At 59.3% G+C, this 17,016-nt stretch overlaps 4 protein-coding genes across 4 annotated transcripts in view; 1 reads left to right on the forward strand and 3 right to left on the reverse strand.

Annotated features, from left to right (window-relative positions):
• Positions 1 to 4,537, reverse strand: part of KDM2A (lysine demethylase 2A) — a 46,418-nt gene extending 41,881 nt beyond the window's left edge. Inside the window, exons 1-3 of the mRNA XM_051620774.1 lie at positions 4,490 to 4,537; positions 4,004 to 4,031; positions 2,460 to 2,564 (exon numbers count right to left, since the gene is read on the reverse strand). Coding sequence (XP_051476734.1) covers positions 2,460 to 2,564; positions 4,004 to 4,031; positions 4,490 to 4,509 — 153 coding nt within the window. The 5' untranslated portion in view covers positions 4,510 to 4,537. The remainder of the gene's footprint in view (positions 1 to 2,459; positions 2,565 to 4,003; positions 4,032 to 4,489) is intronic.
• Positions 4,538 to 6,049: 1,512 nt separating this feature from the next.
• On the reverse strand, positions 6,050 to 7,827 carry LOC127385308 (rho-related GTP-binding protein RhoD-like). The gene is made up of 5 exons (XM_051620955.1): positions 7,699 to 7,827; positions 6,935 to 7,022; positions 6,572 to 6,681; positions 6,310 to 6,444; positions 6,050 to 6,217 (listed from the first exon to the last, which is right to left on the reverse strand). The coding sequence occupies exons 1-5, from the start codon at positions 7,825 to 7,827 to the stop codon at positions 6,050 to 6,052; spliced, it is 630 nt and encodes a 209-aa protein (XP_051476915.1).
• Positions 7,828 to 9,771: 1,944 nt separating this feature from the next.
• On the forward strand, positions 9,772 to 11,296 carry LOC127385238 (mas-related G-protein coupled receptor member H-like). Its single transcript, XM_051620841.1, has 2 exons — positions 9,772 to 9,860; positions 10,132 to 11,296. The coding sequence occupies exon 2, from the start codon at positions 10,160 to 10,162 to the stop codon at positions 11,072 to 11,074; it is 915 nt and encodes a 304-aa protein (XP_051476801.1). The 5' UTR covers positions 9,772 to 9,860; positions 10,132 to 10,159; the 3' UTR covers positions 11,075 to 11,296.
• A 1,856-nt stretch (positions 11,297 to 13,152) lies between these two features.
• Positions 13,153 to 14,676, reverse strand: LOC127385230 (mas-related G-protein coupled receptor member H-like). The gene is made up of 2 exons (XM_051620828.1): positions 14,588 to 14,676; positions 13,153 to 14,145 (listed from the first exon to the last, which is right to left on the reverse strand). The coding sequence occupies exon 2, from the start codon at positions 14,114 to 14,116 to the stop codon at positions 13,175 to 13,177; it is 942 nt and encodes a 313-aa protein (XP_051476788.1). The 5' UTR covers positions 14,117 to 14,145; positions 14,588 to 14,676; the 3' UTR covers positions 13,153 to 13,174.
• Between the last annotated feature and the right edge of the window lie 2,340 nt (positions 14,677 to 17,016).

The following is a 17,016-nucleotide window of genomic DNA, read 5'->3' on the forward strand; positions in this document are numbered from 1 at the left end:
AGAAGACCAAGTGTTGAATGCTTCCTCTGCATCCTGAGGGAAAAGAGCCTGGTTTTAAGGCTGGGGTCACACCCCAAAAGATGCTGTTGGCTTAATTACCCTGACACACCAGACTGCAAATTTCTCTTGCCATCAGTACCATCAAACCATGCTATTTGCCCACGTAATTAATACAGCCCCTTCACCACTAGAAACTCTTCTGGTCAAGGCTGTTTGGCTGGTAGGACTACTATCACACTTGGTTATTATAATATTTTTTAAAATATATTTATTCTTTTGCTATCACACCCACATTGATCCCCAGTCACACACCAGAAACACAGCTCCCAGCAGCAGAAACACACTGTACCACCAACTACTTGCTTCCCTACCTAGAACTTTTAATGTAGGCATGTGAAAGCCAACTCCCAAGCCCAAGGAATATGGAGGAGTAGGATATTCAAATTCAGCACTTTTGCCTTCCTGGATAAGTCACCTTGTTCTGCAAGTGCCAGAACCACTAGCTAAGAGAGTAGCTCCCCACATTTCAAAGCATGAATGTCAAAATAAAGAAACAAATCCATTTTTAAAGGTTCTCCAACAAGGGAGCATCACTGACACAGCAAGAGAGCATAATGAGCTGGAAGTTCCCAGGAAAAGGAAAGCAAGAGGCATGAACTAAGCCTCACCTACCACACAGGGGTCATGTCTTCTCCTCTGGGCTGCTGGCCAGCAGAGCCAACACGAAGCCTGGCTGAGCCTCATCCTCTGCCTGCTGCCCATGTGCCTTCCCAAGCCCCTTAAGCATGCAGCTCATCAGTGTGCAGCCTTTTATCCAGCTTAGCACATCCTGCTGGAGCCAGGGCAGCAACTCTTCCCAGTGATATGAAATCACAAGCATTTTGAAACCAGTGAATTCCTGGCCACAAGTCTCCTTCATCTGCCATCTCTTCATTCACCACTTTGGGTTATTTCTGGTCAAAGTGGAGCTAGAAGCTTAGTTTGAAGGAGATGTGAAGCACTGTCACCAAGAGAAGCCATCCTGTCACCCTGACTGCTGGCTACAGAAACAGTCACTCCCCCAGTCAAACCAGCACCCAGTTGTGGAATTGAGGGAGGAGGTGGAACTGCTGGTTTTGGCAGCATTGCCAAATGAAAGCACCCACCAAAGCACTCAGGAGACACAACTCATCTTGAAGGGCCCACAGATGTATTAGAGTTTGTTTTTTCTCTACGTATTTTGTCTCTCTCTCTCAAAAAAAAAAAAAAAAAGAGGTTAAACCCACTTCAAACCAGAGTCACCTCAGGCTCCTGAAGGGGCTAAGGTGGCTAGCTACAAAAGTAGAGACACAAAATCATGCAGTGTGAGAATCCTCTCTGCAAAAAGTAAACATGCACCAGAGCAGTCCCAGAAAAGGAACACACCTTCAGCAGGCCAGGTGTTCAGCCAAGCCACAGCCTATGGAGTAGCCCCCTCTCCCCAGGGGCCAGTGCTGGGATCACCATTTCTACCCTCCCAAGAGGATTTCTGTTCCTAGGTACAACTCCCCAGCACCCTTTTTGCACCCAGCAGCAACAAAAGAGCAACAAGAACTTCTCACTGGTGAGAGCAAGGCTTAAAGCCAAGCACCACACTGCCTCACACCAAATTATATCAGAGTATTAAAGGATAAGGATTTACCTTTACAGGCAGCACCTTAAAGGTGAGGGGACATGTACTGCCCTGCAACAGAGCTGGCACTTGTCTTTCCCAGGTGGGTGTACAACTGCCCCAAAACACTGTGAAACCAACCTGCAGAAGACACAGCAGCTTCCCCCCTTCCCTGGATCTCCAGGAATATAAAATCAGCTCCTTAGAGCAGCTACTCCCAAAGCCTTCACAGTTACAGCCCAACTCCAAGACCTTTGGCTTCGTGCAGTCCTCTCAACAGCAGCACAAACATCAGACAAGCCAGAGCTCCTGACAGGGCCTAAGGAGGACCTGACTTCTGGAACAGCTTCCTCCAAAAGAACACACCAGGAGAAGACATGTGTCTGTGTGCACAGGCACAAGTAAATTGGAGCTTGAAGCTGGTTTTCTCAGATTTCCCAGCACACTCAAATCAAGTCCAGGCCAACATGATGGTAACACACAGGATTTCAGCCCCTCTGCTTGTTACAAACACATGGAGAAAACCTGTTTTGCCAAAAACGACATTCACACTCATTTCATATTTCTATCCAGAGCTTCGTAAAGTATCTAATCCAGACTCAGTCTCCAGTCCTTCCCTCTCCCATAGTCCAGTAGCCAAGTGCCCTTCACGAGGGCAAACTCTGCAACGCAAACAGGGCCATCTAACCCTGACACCTCTGGGCAGGTGGCAGCAATCCACCACAACACTTGTCTGGGTTGTTTAAACCTGTTGCCAGTAAAAGCCTTTTCTTTCTTCAGTTGCCACAGAGCCAAGAACAGAACTGGATTGGTAGGGGCCAATACTGACCAGTCTTTGGCTGTAGCGGATCCTTTCTTCCTCAGGCTCCATCTCCGACTCCTCTGAGGAGAGTGAGAAGGACACTCCAGGGCTGCTGTCTTCCTCCTCTTCCTCCTTTGAAGTCAGAGGGAAATAATGAAGCAGGGCACACAAGAGACCTAAACCCCTCAGCACATTTTGAGGCCAAACCCACACCACAGTGCAGGGCTCATTGAACACCACGGGTAAGCCCACCTTAACTTTCAACACTCCCATTCTAACTTTAGGCATGACCTAGAGTAAATGACTTTACCAGCTGTTCTGTAACACGACATGAGCTGCAGGTCTCAGATCTGCACTACAACCAGCACAAATGGCAGCTCAGTTGGCCCACCCTAGCATACGAAGCTGCTGCCAAACACTGGAAAACCAGCCTGGTTTTCCCAGAGTACAGAAGATTAGGCATTAGAGAAGCAACTCCTTTGAACCACAGGATTGCTGTCCTCCTAGATATCCTGTATCCAGGAGAAGCTACACAGGTACAGAACATCTCCCATGAGCAGGACAGGATCTCTCCTGCACAGAGCATGGCTGCAGGTAGGGGACTAACTCCTGTCTGGGAAAGCCCTAAGCGCTCAGACCTCAAAAATCTGCCACCTTGTGACACCACACAGGAACACGGGAAAACCCCCAAGGCGTCGGAGGGCACCTAAAGTTTGTTTGGATTGATTGACTGCTGGATGGATCTAAAAAGGACCCAAACGAAACCAAAGCCCAGGTTTACTGCAGCTCTGAATCCCCCCCCATGCCTATGCCAGGCCTCCGGGGGAAGGGATCTGCCACCCCGCGTAGTGTTACGGAACCGCTACCGCAGCGTGGAGAGAACTTGTTCCATCCTGCTCTTCCCCGACCCTTCCAGCCCGCTTTGACAGCCGAGCGCTTCAGCTCCCGCCGAGCATCTCCCCCCCCCACACACCCCCTCCCCGCACCGCTCCGGACCGGCCTCCCCAGCCCCGCTCGGGCAGTTTTTTACCCCCACCCCCCCCTTTTACACTTGTTCAACTCTCTTTTAGAAACACCCCGAGCACAACACACCCGCGAACCACCCCCCCCCCGCACCTCCAGCCCCCCCCAAGCCCAGCCCGGCCCCATCCCACCCCCACGGCCTCACCCCCTCCAGCCCCCCCCCGGTTCCCTCCGGGGCAGGAGGGAGGCAGCCCCGGCCCAAAACAAAGCGGCGGCGGCGGGGGAAGCCCTTGGCCGGGCCGTCAGGCCCCGGGGAGCTGTCAGCCGGCACCCTGCCGCCCGGGGAGCCGCCCGCCCCGCCGCCCCCTGCCCACCAACTTCCCGGCCCGACCTCCACGGGGACCGCAAGGGAAGGAAGGGGAGACCCGCCCGCACCCCCCACCCCCCCCACCTCACCCCCCCAGGCCGGGGCAGTGCCCCCCGCCGCCCCGTCCCCTCGCCGGGGACTCACGGAAACTTCGGGGTGGGCCGGGGGCGGTGAGCCGGGGCCAGGCCACCCCCACACCCCCCCCCCCCCCCCGCCCCGTTACCCCCAGCGAGCGGCTCACCAGGTCTCTCCTGCGCCTTTGTCCTCTTCTAACGCCGAGACGGGGAGAAACAGAAGAGACGGAGGAGGAACCCCCGGGTCAGGCAGCGATCGCGCCCCGGGCCCGGGCCCGGCCCGGCAGCCCCGCTCCCCCCCGGTTCCGCCGCCAACCCCTTCCCCCCCCCCCGCCTTCTGCCGCCCCCGGCGCTACCACCGCGGCGAGCGGGCGCTGACAGCCCCGCCGCCCGCCCGGGGCTGCTGCCCGCTCCCTCGGGCCCCGCTCCCCGGCCCGGCGCCGCGTCCCCCCGCCGCCACCACCACCACCACCGCCGCCGCGCCCCGCCGCAGCCCCCGCCGCCGGGATGCCAGGTCGCCAACCGACCCCCTCACCCCGCGGCCCGCCGCGCCGTGCCCGGTCCGCGCCGTGCCGACCCCCCCCCCCCCCTCTCCCCTCCCGGCCCCGCCGCCGCCGCCGCCCCCCCGGCCGGGACGCGGTTCCCCTCCTCACACAGGAGCCGCCGCCGCCATTTTGAACCCGTCAGAGTCTCACATACACACTGACTCGGCCGCCGCACTGCGCCTGCGCCGCCCGCAACCTGCCCTGACCCCCCCCGCCGCCTCCCCCGCCGCCCGCCGCGCGCATGCGCGCCAAGGCTCGCACCCCCCCCAATCTCTGCCCCCCCTCCCCTGCTTCGGGCTCCGGGCGCGCGCGCGCCCCCTAGCGGCCCCGCCCCGCCCCCGCTGGAGCGCGCACGCGCGGCCCGCGCCTTGGCCACGCCCACTCCGCCTAGCCACGCCCCCGCGTGTTGGGGTGGGAGGGGGGGTGAGGGGGGGGGGCGTGAGGAGCGGGAAGAGGGGGAGCCCCGGTATCGGTACCGGCACCGGCAGCGGGACCCGCTGTGTCCATGCACCTGTACACACCCGTACACACCGGTAAGTCTGCGGCACACACCTGTACACACCCATACACACCGATACGTCTGCGGCACACACCTGTACACACCTGTACACACCGGTACACACGCGGCACACACCTATATACACCTGTACATATGCAGCGCACACCTGTACACCCCCGTACACACCTGTACATATGCAGCACACACCTGTACACACCTGTATATATGCAGCGCACACCTGTACACCCCTGTACACACCTGTATACACCTGTACACATCCGTACGCACCCGTACACGCCTGTACATATGCAGCACACACCTGTACACATGCAGTACATACCCATACACGCCTGTATATATGCAGCGCACACCTGTACACCTCCATACACACCTTTATACACCTGTACACATCTGTACACACCCATACACGCCTGTACGTATGCAGCACACACCTGTACACATGCAGTACACACCTGTACATATGTAGCACACACCTGTACACACCTGTATATATGCAGCGCACACCTGTACACCCCCGTACACCCCCGTACGCACCTCTACACACTTGTACACATCCGTACACACCCGTACACGCCTGTACATATGCAGCACACACCTGTACACACCTGTATATATGCAGTGGACACCTGTACACCCCTGTACACACCTGTATACACCTGTACACATCCGTACACACCCGTACACGCCTGTACATATGCAGCACACACCTGTACACACCCGTACACACGCAGCACACACCTGTACACACCTCTACACACCTGTACACACCTGTGCACGCCCACCCCCCAGCCCAGCAGCAGGACCAGCCCCCAGAGGACACCTGGCCCAGAGGGTCTCGGCAGCGCCCCCCCCCCTCCCGCCGCAGGGACAGTGTCGCGGTGTCACAGTGTCGAGCTTTAATGGCCGAACCGCCCCGAGGCCCCCCCGTGTGTCCCCTCCCCGCTGGCCTGCCAGCAGGACAGGGAACTCCCCCCCCCCAAATATCCGTTCTGTGTTCCCAGCCCCCCCGCTGGCCGGGGACGCTCAGACACTGGGCTCCGTGGTGGGACAGTTCCTGGGTGCGGTGGCAGCCGCGGGGTGGGGGGACAGGAGCCTGCCTGGCAGCGGCGACAGCAGCAGGGTGGGGGACATCCCCCCCGGGGGGGGTCTCAGCAGAGCACGCAGCTCCTCCAGGTTCGCCTCCTGCGCTGGCTCCGGCGAGCGGCGCTGAGCGCGGCCCCGCAGGCCGCCACGAAGATGGCCCCGACGTTCTCCTGGTACCTGGCTGAGCATTCCAGGTAGGACACGGCGTGGACCTGCCGGGCCATGGCTTCTCCCTGCGGGGAGCAACGGGGTCAGACCTTAGCTCCCCCCTCGACACACACACTTCCTCCGGTCTTGGGGACATCCGTGGCGGGGCGACACTTGCCTGCTGGCGGGAGATGGGCTCCAAACGCCCCTCCTTCAGCTTCTGCCGGACCTCCGGGTCCTGCCGCAGGTCGGTCTTGCAGCCCACCACCAGCACCGGGACACCCTTGCAGAAGTGGTTCACCTCCGGGTACCACTGCGGGGACACACACACGTGTCACACCCCAGGGGGACACGGGACTGGCAGCTCCACGCCACCTCCCACGGGGAGGACACACGGGGTGGGAGCAGCCCACCCCCCTAACCCCCCGGGGCTGGGTTACCTTCGTTAGGATGTTGTCGTAGCTGTTGGGGCTGGTGACATCGAAGCAGATGAGGACGACGTTGGCGTCAGAGTAGGACAGCGGGCGGAGCCTGTCATAGTCTTCCTGTCCTGCCAGGTGCAGAAGCAGACCATCACACACCAGTTCCCTACTGGGTTGGGTGTCCCCCCCCCCCAGCCTGGGGACACCCTGTGACATCCTGAGAGAGCGGTGGCCAGCCAGCTGTTGGTTAACCCCCCCCATCTCCCATCGTCATTGCATGGGGACACCCCACCCAAGCATGACCCAGGGGTGCGGGACACCCCAAAACCCATGGGCTGGGGGAGGGGGCACGGCTGGCAGCCCTGTCCCCTCCTGTCCCACCTGCCGTGTCCCAGAGGTGGACTGTCACGGGCTTGCCGCCAGCCTGGAGGGTGGCCGTGTACTTCTCAAACACGGTGGGGACGTAGACCTGGCAGGGGACAGAGGAGGGACGGTGAGACAGGTCCCACCTGCTCACGAAGGGGGGCGGGGGACACAGTGGTGAAGGGGACTCCCGTGGGGATGCGTGTGCAGGACAGGGCATGGGGAGGACATCCAGGGTGGGTGGGTGGGTGGGTGGGGGGACACGAAGCCGGGAGGGCAGAAGGTGGTGGTGTCTCCCAAGAGCAGGTGTGATGGGGACAGTCCTTGTCCTCCCCAGCCCCGCGTCTTGCGGGGGACACACAGAGCCTCTCGCTGCAGGGATAACCAGGGGGAAGGGGTGGGAGGGTCTTTGGGCTGCGGCCCCTCTTCCCAAACCCCTCGGCGTGTCCCAAACCCCACTTCCCGTCCCCTCTCCCCCCTGGTGAGGCAGCGGTGCCCATCGGGCCATCGAAGGAGGGGTGCCTCGGCCCCCCGTCAGCACCAGGCTGGGTCAACCCCTGCCCCAGCCCCCCCCTCCAAGCCCCCCAAGTTCCGCTGCCGCCTCCCGCGCCCGTCCCGTCCCCGCTCCGCCACCCTCCGCCCCCGGCTCCCGGGAGCGGCTCTGCAGGAGGGACGGACACACGCACATACACTGACAACCCCCCCCCTCCCATGGCCGGGTCCCACCAGGCCTGAAGCCCCAGGGGAGCCTGGGGGGTCCCAGGGGACAAGGAGGCCAGTACCTTGGGGAAGTCCCCCCTGGCGAAGGCCACCAGCAGAGACGTCTTCCCGCAGCCCCCGTCTCCCACGACGACAGCCTTGATCTCGGCCCTGGGGGGTCCCAGGCTCTGCCCCCTGCGTTCCGGTTGCATGGGGGCGGCCGGCGGGGCCACGGAGCCTGCCTGGCCTCGGCGGGGACAGGGAAGGGGACAGGGTGGCGTGTGGCACCCGCCCGGTCCAGGGTGCGGCCACCACCCGCCCGCCGCACCCGTCCGGGGCGCCGGTCGGGACTGAGGCCGTGGAGGTGCCCGCGGGTCTGCGGGCGTCCTGGCACGCGCACGGCGCCTTGCACACGCGCGTGGCAGCTGCCGGCCTGTGCCGGGACCCTTCGGCACACGCGTGTCCGGCTGCACGCGTGGCACACGCGGCTCCCCCCCGGCCTCCCGCCGGCGGGGCCTCTCACACCGGCCGGACACGGGCGCGGCTGCGTGTTCACACGCACACACACACGCGGCTCCATCCCACACGCGCAGCTCCTTTGCACGCACACACGCCCCGACACTTATTACTCCATCCCCCTGCTGCCCGTGGGGCCCTCCCTGACGCCCCAGCCCCCCCCATTCCCCTGCCCCGAGCCGGGTTTTATTGCCCCGGCATCCACGGGAGGCAAAGTCCAGGGCGGAGGGAGGTGCGGGGAAGGGGGCCGTGACTCACAGCTCCTGCCCCCCCGCCAGTGCCACCCCCGCCGTCACACCGGGGGATGTGCCACGCCGTGCCCAGTCCCATCCCCCGAGCCCCGCGGGTGTGCCAGCCCCCAGACCACTGTCACTTCCCAGTGACCCTGTCGTGCTGGAGGGGATGCACACGCCAACCCAGCCTTGCTCCCAGGGGCCCAGATGGTGCCATGTGCGGCCCCCACATTGACACCCCCCCCACATTACCCACGGCAATCCTTGCTGTGGACCCCCGTGGATGGGGGTGACGGGTGGGTACTCCCATGCTCCCCTCTCTGGGAGCTCAGAGGGTGCTCAGATGTGAGCGATTTGGGACATGGGACATTTCTGGGGGGTGGTCGGGCTCAGGGAGCCCTGGTTGCCCCCCCTGTTGGTTCCCTCAGCCCTGCCATGGGTGCAACAGCCACCCAAGCAAGCCAGGCAGGAGTGCTAGCGGCCCTGGGGGCAATTAGCTGCCTTAATGAGCTGGAGAAGCAGCTTTCTGCCTTGGCTTGAGGGGCAGAGAGCACTCTGTGCTGGGGTGCCCACCCGTGTTCCCCCACCAGCATGGGGGGGAGAAGCCAGTGACTGAGGGGTGACACAGAGAGCAGCCAGTTCTGCTCTGGGGAGGGAGGGTGGACTGCGTTCCCCACCTCCAGGTTCTCAAGGCCCCCTCCCCTCCATTCAGTACCACCCCAAGGCCCTAGTGGGGGGTGAATGGGCACTTCTGGTGTAGGGAGACACAGGGGGGACACCAGTCATTCCCTGCTGTGCCCCCCAACTCCCATGGCTGTCTCATCCCCAGCTCTCCCACCACCAACCCTCACCATGTCCCTTGGTGGGCACCAGCCCATCCAGGTGGTCACCACAGCTCCCAGATCAGCTGGAGAAAGTCCAAACCAGTGGCTCCAACACCAAATTCCCACCCAGGCCCCATGGATGACAAAGATGGAGAAGAACCAGCAGTGGTTGACATGCCAGGAGGCTGGAAGGCAAATGCACATGGTAACAAACAATTTCAGAAGGATGAATTCATCCATCAAAGCAGGGGTGGGAAATGGTGGGGGGGCAGACACTACTGAAGGGCAATAAAACAATTAGAAAGGTGGTAATGACCGGTGTAATGAGATATCAGGTTGAATTCTAAAAGCATCAAGATTATTTCACAGCAAGATGGAGCTGCTGCAGACTTCATCCCCTGGGGTATTTCCTGCAGGCAGAGCATTTCCTTTCCCGCAAGACCAAGAGGAATTTGTCCGGAGAAGAAGCTCGGTGATGCAGCCAGTGTCTTTTGAGACTGCTCAGCCTGACCTGTGATCTTGCAGAAACGCCCCAAAGAGCAGCTGGGTTTGGAGGAGACAGGCTGCTCAGGTCTTCCCACAACGTGGAGACCTCGGTTCTCCTCATCTGAGAAGATCGTGGCAAGGAGAGCCGGAGGGAGGGAGTGTTCTCTGCTTGGACATACAGGAAAGGTAAGGAAGTGGGATGGAGCCCACCCTGGGGAGCTGCTTGTATCTCCCCAGACACCCTCTCACTGCTTCCTCAGGGTCCCTGAAGCCCCTCAACCTCTCCTCCACAAACCTCATTACCCCCCAACCCATCACTGGCAAAGAGATACCTTCCCAGCCCTCCTGTCACCCCCCTGTCCCCAGCCCTTCTGGGCCACATCTCCATGACCTCTCTCCCCGACACATCCTTCTTGCTCTTGGGGTCCCACTAATTCCCTGTCTGCTCTGACCTCAGCTGGGGACCGACGCCCACCTTCCCACCGATGGAGGTGAAGCAGACACCCCCACCTTCCTTATCGCCCTCACCGACCACCGATGAAGACGACCTGTGCACGATAGAGGTCCCTGCCATGGCCATGGACTGTGTCACTCTGCTCATCGGGCTCTGTGGGCTGGTGGGCAACGGGGCTGTCCTCTGGCTCCTGGGCTTCCGCATCCGCAGGAACCCCGTCACCGTCTACATCCTCAACCTGGCCATCTCTGACTTCACCTTCCTCCTCTTCATGCTCACCTCATCCCTCCTCAACATGCTGGAAAACTTCTACTGCTCTACTGGCTTCCTGAAGTACCTACAGCCGCTTTTCCTGCTCTCGCTCTTCTCCTACAACATGGGCCTGTATCTCCTCACAGCCATCAGCATCGAGAGGTGTGCGTCTGTCGTCTTCCCACTCTGGTACCGGTGCCGCCGCCCCCAGTGGTTGTCAGCGGTGGTGTGTGCCCTGCTCTGGGCCCTCTCCATCGCTGTCATTGCTGCAGTGTCTTCTCTGTGCCTGGCACACCAGCAGGAGCACTGCCAGACGGCTCTCATCTCCATGTATGCCGTTGAATTCCTCATCTTTGCCCCACCCATGGTGATTTCCAAAGTGATCCTGTTCTTTAAGGTCCTCTGTGTCTCCCAGGAGCCCCAACCCAAGAGGCTCTACATTGTTATCTCCCTCACTGTCTTCTTCTTCCTCCTCTTCGCTCTTCCCCTCAGCATCTGGAGTTTCCTGCAGCAGTTTGGCTACTCCTTCATGTCCTCCCAGGTGGTTTTCCTGCTCGCCTGTATCAGCAGCAGCATCAATCCCTTCATCTACTTCTTGGTGGGCAGCTGCCGGCGACACTGCTCCTGGGTGTCCCTCCAGGTGGCCTTCCAGAGGGTCTTTGAGGAGACCGGGCTCACCACGATCTCCAGCTGAGCAGCCACCGTGGTCACACCAGGCATGCTGCCCACCCCAGCTATTCATGTTCAGCTGCCCACCCTTGCTCTTGGATTGTCCTGGAGGGCACCTTATTGTGGCTGTTTGTCAGGACACATCCCATCCCTTATGCTATCCTGTCCCCATCCCATCTTTCCCCATCCCCATCCTATCCCCATCCTGTCCCCATCCCGTCTTTCTCTATCCCCATCCCATTCCCATCCTGTCCCTATCCCCATTCCCTCCCCATCCCCTCCCCATCCTATTCCCATCCCATCCCTGTCCTATCCCCATCCTGTCCCCATCCTATCTTTCCCTATCCTCATCCTATTCCTATCTTGTCCCCATCCCATCCCCATCCCATCCCCATCCTATCCCCATCCTGTCCCTATCCCCATTCTGTCGCTATCCCCATTCCCTCCCAATCCCCTCCCCATCCCTGTCCTATCCCCATCCTGTCCCCATCCTATCTTTCCCTATCCTCATCCTATTCCTATCTTGTCCCCATCCCATCCCCATCCTATCCCCATCCTGTCCCTATCCCCATTCTGTCGCTATCCCCATTCCCTCCCAATCCCCTCCCCGTCCTATCCCCATCCCATCCCCGTCCTATCCCCATCCTGTCCCCATCCCATCCACACCCCATCCCAAATCCATCCTCCTCCAGTTCCTATCCCCTCCCATCGTCTCCCTCTCCCCGTCCCGCCCCCCCCGCTCCTTCCCGCAGGGCTCCCGGCCCCGCTCCTCCTGCCCCAATAAAAGAAGCTGCCCCCACCCTCCGCCTCTCGTTCCTCTCCGGGGGCGGGGTGTGTGTACGGGGGGCTGGGACATCGGGGCGTGTGTGTGAACCTCTGCCGGAGTTGGGGGGCTTTCCAGGAACAGCCCCCAAAACCTTATGGGGTGGCCCAGGGTGAGCAGCCTCTTTGGAGACACTGGAGACTCGGGCTTGGGTTGGGCGGGGGGTATGGGGTGGTGGGGCTGGTGGGAAAGTGTGGGGCATGGATGGGGTGGCCGGGGTGTGTGGGATGGGGTGGGGCTGGTGGGTAGGTGTGGGAGGTGGTGGGGTGGGCTGGGGGGTGCAGGAGGTGGTGGGGCTGCAGGACATGGTAGGATTGGTATTGGAGGTGTGGGAGGTGGTGGGGCTGCTGAGGAGGTGTGGGGGGTGGTGGGGTGGGCTGGGGGGTGCAGGAGGTGGTGGGGCTGCAAGGGGGATGCAGGACATGGTAGGGTTGGTATTGGAGGTGTGGGGGGTGGTGGGGCTGCTGAGGAGGTGCGGGACATGTTGCGGGTCTGCACTCAGCAGGACAGGAGCAGCACCAGCCCCAGAAGTGCCACCAGGGCAGCAGGGGAGGAGGCTGCACCCAGCAGCCCGCTGTGTGTCCCCCAGGGATGGGCAATGTCCCTTCCTCCTGTCCCCGAGATGGCGCTGGGGAAACTGAGGCCCGGGGCGATGGCGTTTGGTCCGGAGCCACACGACACACGGTCACCGGCTCGGACACCATCTCCCCACCCTTGTGACCGCTGTCACAAGAGGCTTTGCGACCGGTTGGATCTTGGGAAAGCCACAGGGAGGCGAGTGACACCTGGTGGAGCCCGTGGTGGCCAACAAACGTGGCATCCTGCTCCTGGAAGGTGGTGGCCAGGCTGGGGAGCAGGGATTCCTCCTTCCCTTGCTCTGTGCCATCCCAGCCTGCTGAAGAAGGAGAAAGGTCCAGCTCACCGACGCCAGGGGAGCTCAGAGACATGGGACACAGGGTGGGGAGTAGGGTTAGGACATCCCGGTGGGACTCTGTACATCTGCCAAAGGAAATGCCCTTCCCAAACCCAGGGTATATTTGGGAACATGGTCCTCTGGGGCAGGTTGCCCTGGGGTTTAGTGCCCTCGGAGCTCAGGTGGGCTGGCAGGGAGGGGGGAAACCCAGTGTCCCTCCCCACATGGGTCCTGGCAATGCCCCTGCTGTCCTCTTCCACAGGGGACAGTGACAGTGACAACACAAGAAGGTGATATTGGGGCAAACCCCGCAGGTGTTTATTGAGGTGGTTACTCAAGGAAACCCTCAGCTGCTCTCCTGGGGACTTTAGCAGGGTGGTGGAAAGACTTCAACAGGCTGGGCTCAGCATGTCCATGGTGGTACCATTGCTGCAGGCTGTGCTTTCTGCTGCCTCCTCAAAGACTCTCTGAAAGGCCACCTGGAGGGACACCCAGGAGCAGCACCGCTGGCAGCTGCCCACCAAGAAGTAGATGAAGGGATTGATGCTGCTGTTGATGCAGGCGAGCAGGAAAACCACCTGGGAGGACATGAAGTAGTAGCCAAACTGCTGCAGGAAACTCCAGATGCTGAGGGGAAGAGCGAAGAGGAGGAAGAAGAGGACAGTGAGGGAGATAACGATGTAGAGCCTCTTGGGTTGGGGCTCCTGGGAGACACAGAGGACATTAAAGAACAGGATCACTTTGGAAATCACCATGGGTGGGGCAAAGATGAGGAAGTCAAGGGCGTACATGGAGATGAGAGCCACCTGGCAGTGCTCATGGTGGTGTGCCAGGCACAGAGAAGACACTGCAGCAACGACAGCGATGGAGAGGGCCCAGAGCAGGGCACACACCACCGCTGACAACCACTGGGGGCGGCTGTTGCTGGGGCAGAGGACGGACGCACACCTCTCGATGCTGATGGCTGTGAGGAGATACAGGCCCATGTTGTAGGAGAAGAGCGAGAGCAGGAAAAGCGGCTGTAGGTACTTCAGGAAGGCAGTAGAGCAGTAGAAGTTCTCCAGCATGTAGAGGAGGGATGAGGTGAGCATGAAGAGGAGGAAGGTGAAGTCAGAGATGGCCAGGTTGAGGATGTAGACGGTGACGGGGTTCCTGCGGATGCGGAAGCCCAGGAGCCAGAGGACAGCCCCGTTGCCCACCAGCCCACAGAGCCCGATGAGCAGAGTGACACAGTCCATGGCCATGGCAGGGACCTCTATCGTGCACAGGTCATCTTCATCGGTGGTCAGTGAGGGCGATAAGGAAGGTGGGGGTGTCTGCTTCACCTCCATGGATGGACACTGGCCAGCTGGTGGGATGGCTGTGGGAAGAGTGGGCAGTTGGTGGCTTGGAGAAGCTGGAGCTGAGCTGTGAGGCCCCTCACCAGCTCCCTGCACTGGGAAGGCATCAGTGGTGGGCACCTACCCTCACTGGAGGGCATCTACCCTCAGTGCAGGGCACCCACCCTCAGTGGATGGTACCTACCCTCAGTGGTGGGCACCCAGCATCAGCTGAAGGTATCTACCATCAGTGGAGGGCAAGTGGGATGTGTAGGGGAGGAAGCTGGTGGATACTGGGGGATGGCAGAGGGAGAGGAGGAAGGGAGAGGTTCACCAGGAGATGCAGAAGGCAAACGTAGGGCAACAGGTAGAGGATCTGGGCAGAGAGTTTCTGGTGACCAGGAGAGGGCAAAAGTGGCTTCTGGCAGTGGATGCAGGAGGAGAGGAAGGTGGGGTAGGGATGAAGAAGAACGTTGCAGTTACCTGTTAGCTGTGGTGAAGCAGCAGGCAAGGGCTGTCCTTCCAGAGGGGCTGGGCTTGGTCAGCATCGGTCTCTTGGCACCTCACGCTTCCATATCCTGAAGTAGATCCTCCTGGGGCAGTTACATGAAGAAGAAAGTCCTCTCAGTCACCAGAAAGTTCCTGCTCTCATCCCACCAACTTCTCTCCCTGGTGTGTCCCTGCAGTGGGAGTGTTGGGGACAGTTTGGGACGGCGGCTGAGTCACAGCTTGGCTTTCTTGCTGGTATTTATCCTGCCCTGGTTTTTTTTCCCCACAAAGGAAGTGGCTTTTGCCAAAATTTTGTGAATGGCTCTTCATGTTGTCCTGATTAGAAACATTCCTTCCTGGATAACGACCCGTTCCCTGGCTGCCTTCCCCCTCCTGCCAGGTTTCTGCCCTTCTTCATTTCTCCTTGGACCTCAGTAGCCTTGGCATGGCTCCTCCAGGAGCAGAGCACCATGCTGGTGGTGGTGCTGGTGGTGCTGGTAATGCTGGTGGTGCTGTTGGTGGTGCTGGTGGTGGTGGTGGTGCTGGTGGAGGTGCTGGTGTTGGTGGGGAAGTGCTGGTGTTGGTGGTGCTGGCAATGTTGGTAGTGATGGTGGAGGTGCTGGTGTTGGTGGTGTTGGTGCTGGTGTTGGTGGTGCTGGTGGTGCTGGCATTGTTGGTGGTACTAGTGGAGGTGCTGGTGTTGGTTGTGCTGGTGGAGGTGCTGGTGGTGGAGGTGCTGGTGTTGGTCGTGCTGGCAATGTTGGTGGTGCTGGTGGAGGTGCTGGTGTTGGTTGTGCTAGTGGAGGTGCTGGTGTTGGTGGTGCTGTTGGAGGTGCTGGTGCTGCTGGTGCTACTAGTGGTGCTGTCAGTGTTAGTGGTGCTCATGGAGGTGCTGCTGGTGGTGCTGGTGGTGCTGGTGTTGGTGGTGGAGGTGCTGGTGCTGCTTTGGTGTGTTGGGACTCTCTGTAGAAGGTTTTTTTACAATAAAATCGCAACATTAACTTCAAAAACCCCAAAGGCCCCCAAGTCCCTCAGGTGGCAGCGCTGCTGTGTGTCACCCTGGCCCTCTTCTTGGTACAGATTTTTTGGGGGTACTTGTTTTCCTTTTGTTATAGGGAAAAAAAAAATATATGATTGTATCTTGTACCCCTTGAATCTCTTCTATCAACCCCACTATTTGCTGGCAAGATTGGAATCCTAAGAAAATTTGGAGACAAAAGCAGAATTGCATTTGGAGAAGTTTCAGGGAGAAGAAAAAAACCCCACACCTTGGAAGTGTTGGGATGTTGTCGTGCCCCTTCATGGCTGTGGAAGCTGGGATGGGTCTCACCTGGAGCTGGACATGGCTCTGGTGCCTCCAGGCTCTGCCTTCTTGGGAGGAGGAGGATGGTTGGTAAAACCCACCCTGCAGCTGCAGAAGATGGATGACAAAATTACAGCGTTGTGTTTTCCCTCCAGCCTGTGGAAATCCATCTAAAAGGAAGTTTTGGGATCACTGGAGCTGTGATGCAGCTCTTACTCAGGCAGGACATTTTTAGCTCACCCCAACATTGCTTTAGCATGGAAAAATAACCCCAACAAACCACCTTCGGGTCGATTTTTTGCCAGGGTTGAAGGAGAAGCTGGATACAGCACCCTAGGTCCTGCACTAGGTGACTGTTCCCAGTCTGGCACATTGCTCCAGTCAGTGGGAAATTCCCAAAGGATTCTGGGCTGGGATAGTCTGCTCCTGGAAGGTGCCGAGGGGGAATTTGGAGCAAGGCAGCCCAAAGGACTTGTGGTTGGAGGGATGTGTGGGACAAAGGCAAGGAGAGCTGGAGATGGCAGCAGGAATTCTTGCAAGCTTCATCAACGTCGTTATTCACTGGGACACTTGGAAGCTCCTCACAAAGATACTCCAGTTTTCCTTGGGTTATTTAGACAATTCTGGGTGAAAGGATCACCCTTTGCTATCTGTTATGTGTATTTTAGTTCCTACCCACTCAGGATTGTTTACAGTTTTGCTCTGGGTGGATTTTGAGGAGATGTTTCTGCTGGGAAACAAATCCCTCAGCTCCAACCCTGCCCAGTGGGAGCTGAAAGCAGAGGAATGCTGAGAAATGAAGTTCAGCTCACACATGGTCTTGTGGTTTGGTGTTTCATCCAGCTGGCCCTGGATATGGCAGGGATGGTCAAAGACTGCCTCCAACTCCACTTTCTGCTTGGGCTTGGTGTTTCCTCAGGATCCTCATGACCTCAAAAGGGATAAAAACCAAAAATCACAGAGTCTCAGGGAGAAGGTGATGAAGGTTTTCCATGGTGGCCCCAGGAAGGAAGGAAAACCTCCTCATTCCTGGGTGACTCTGGGACATTGGAGAGGGGAAAATTCCAGGTTTAATTAAAAAACTGTCCGTTTGTTTCTTCATATCACCCTTTTATCCCCA

Source organism: Apus apus, chromosome 5, assembly GCF_020740795.1.
Source record: "Apus apus isolate bApuApu2 chromosome 5, bApuApu2.pri.cur, whole genome shotgun sequence".
Classification (NCBI taxonomy): Eukaryota; Metazoa; Chordata; class Aves; order Apodiformes; family Apodidae; genus Apus; species Apus apus.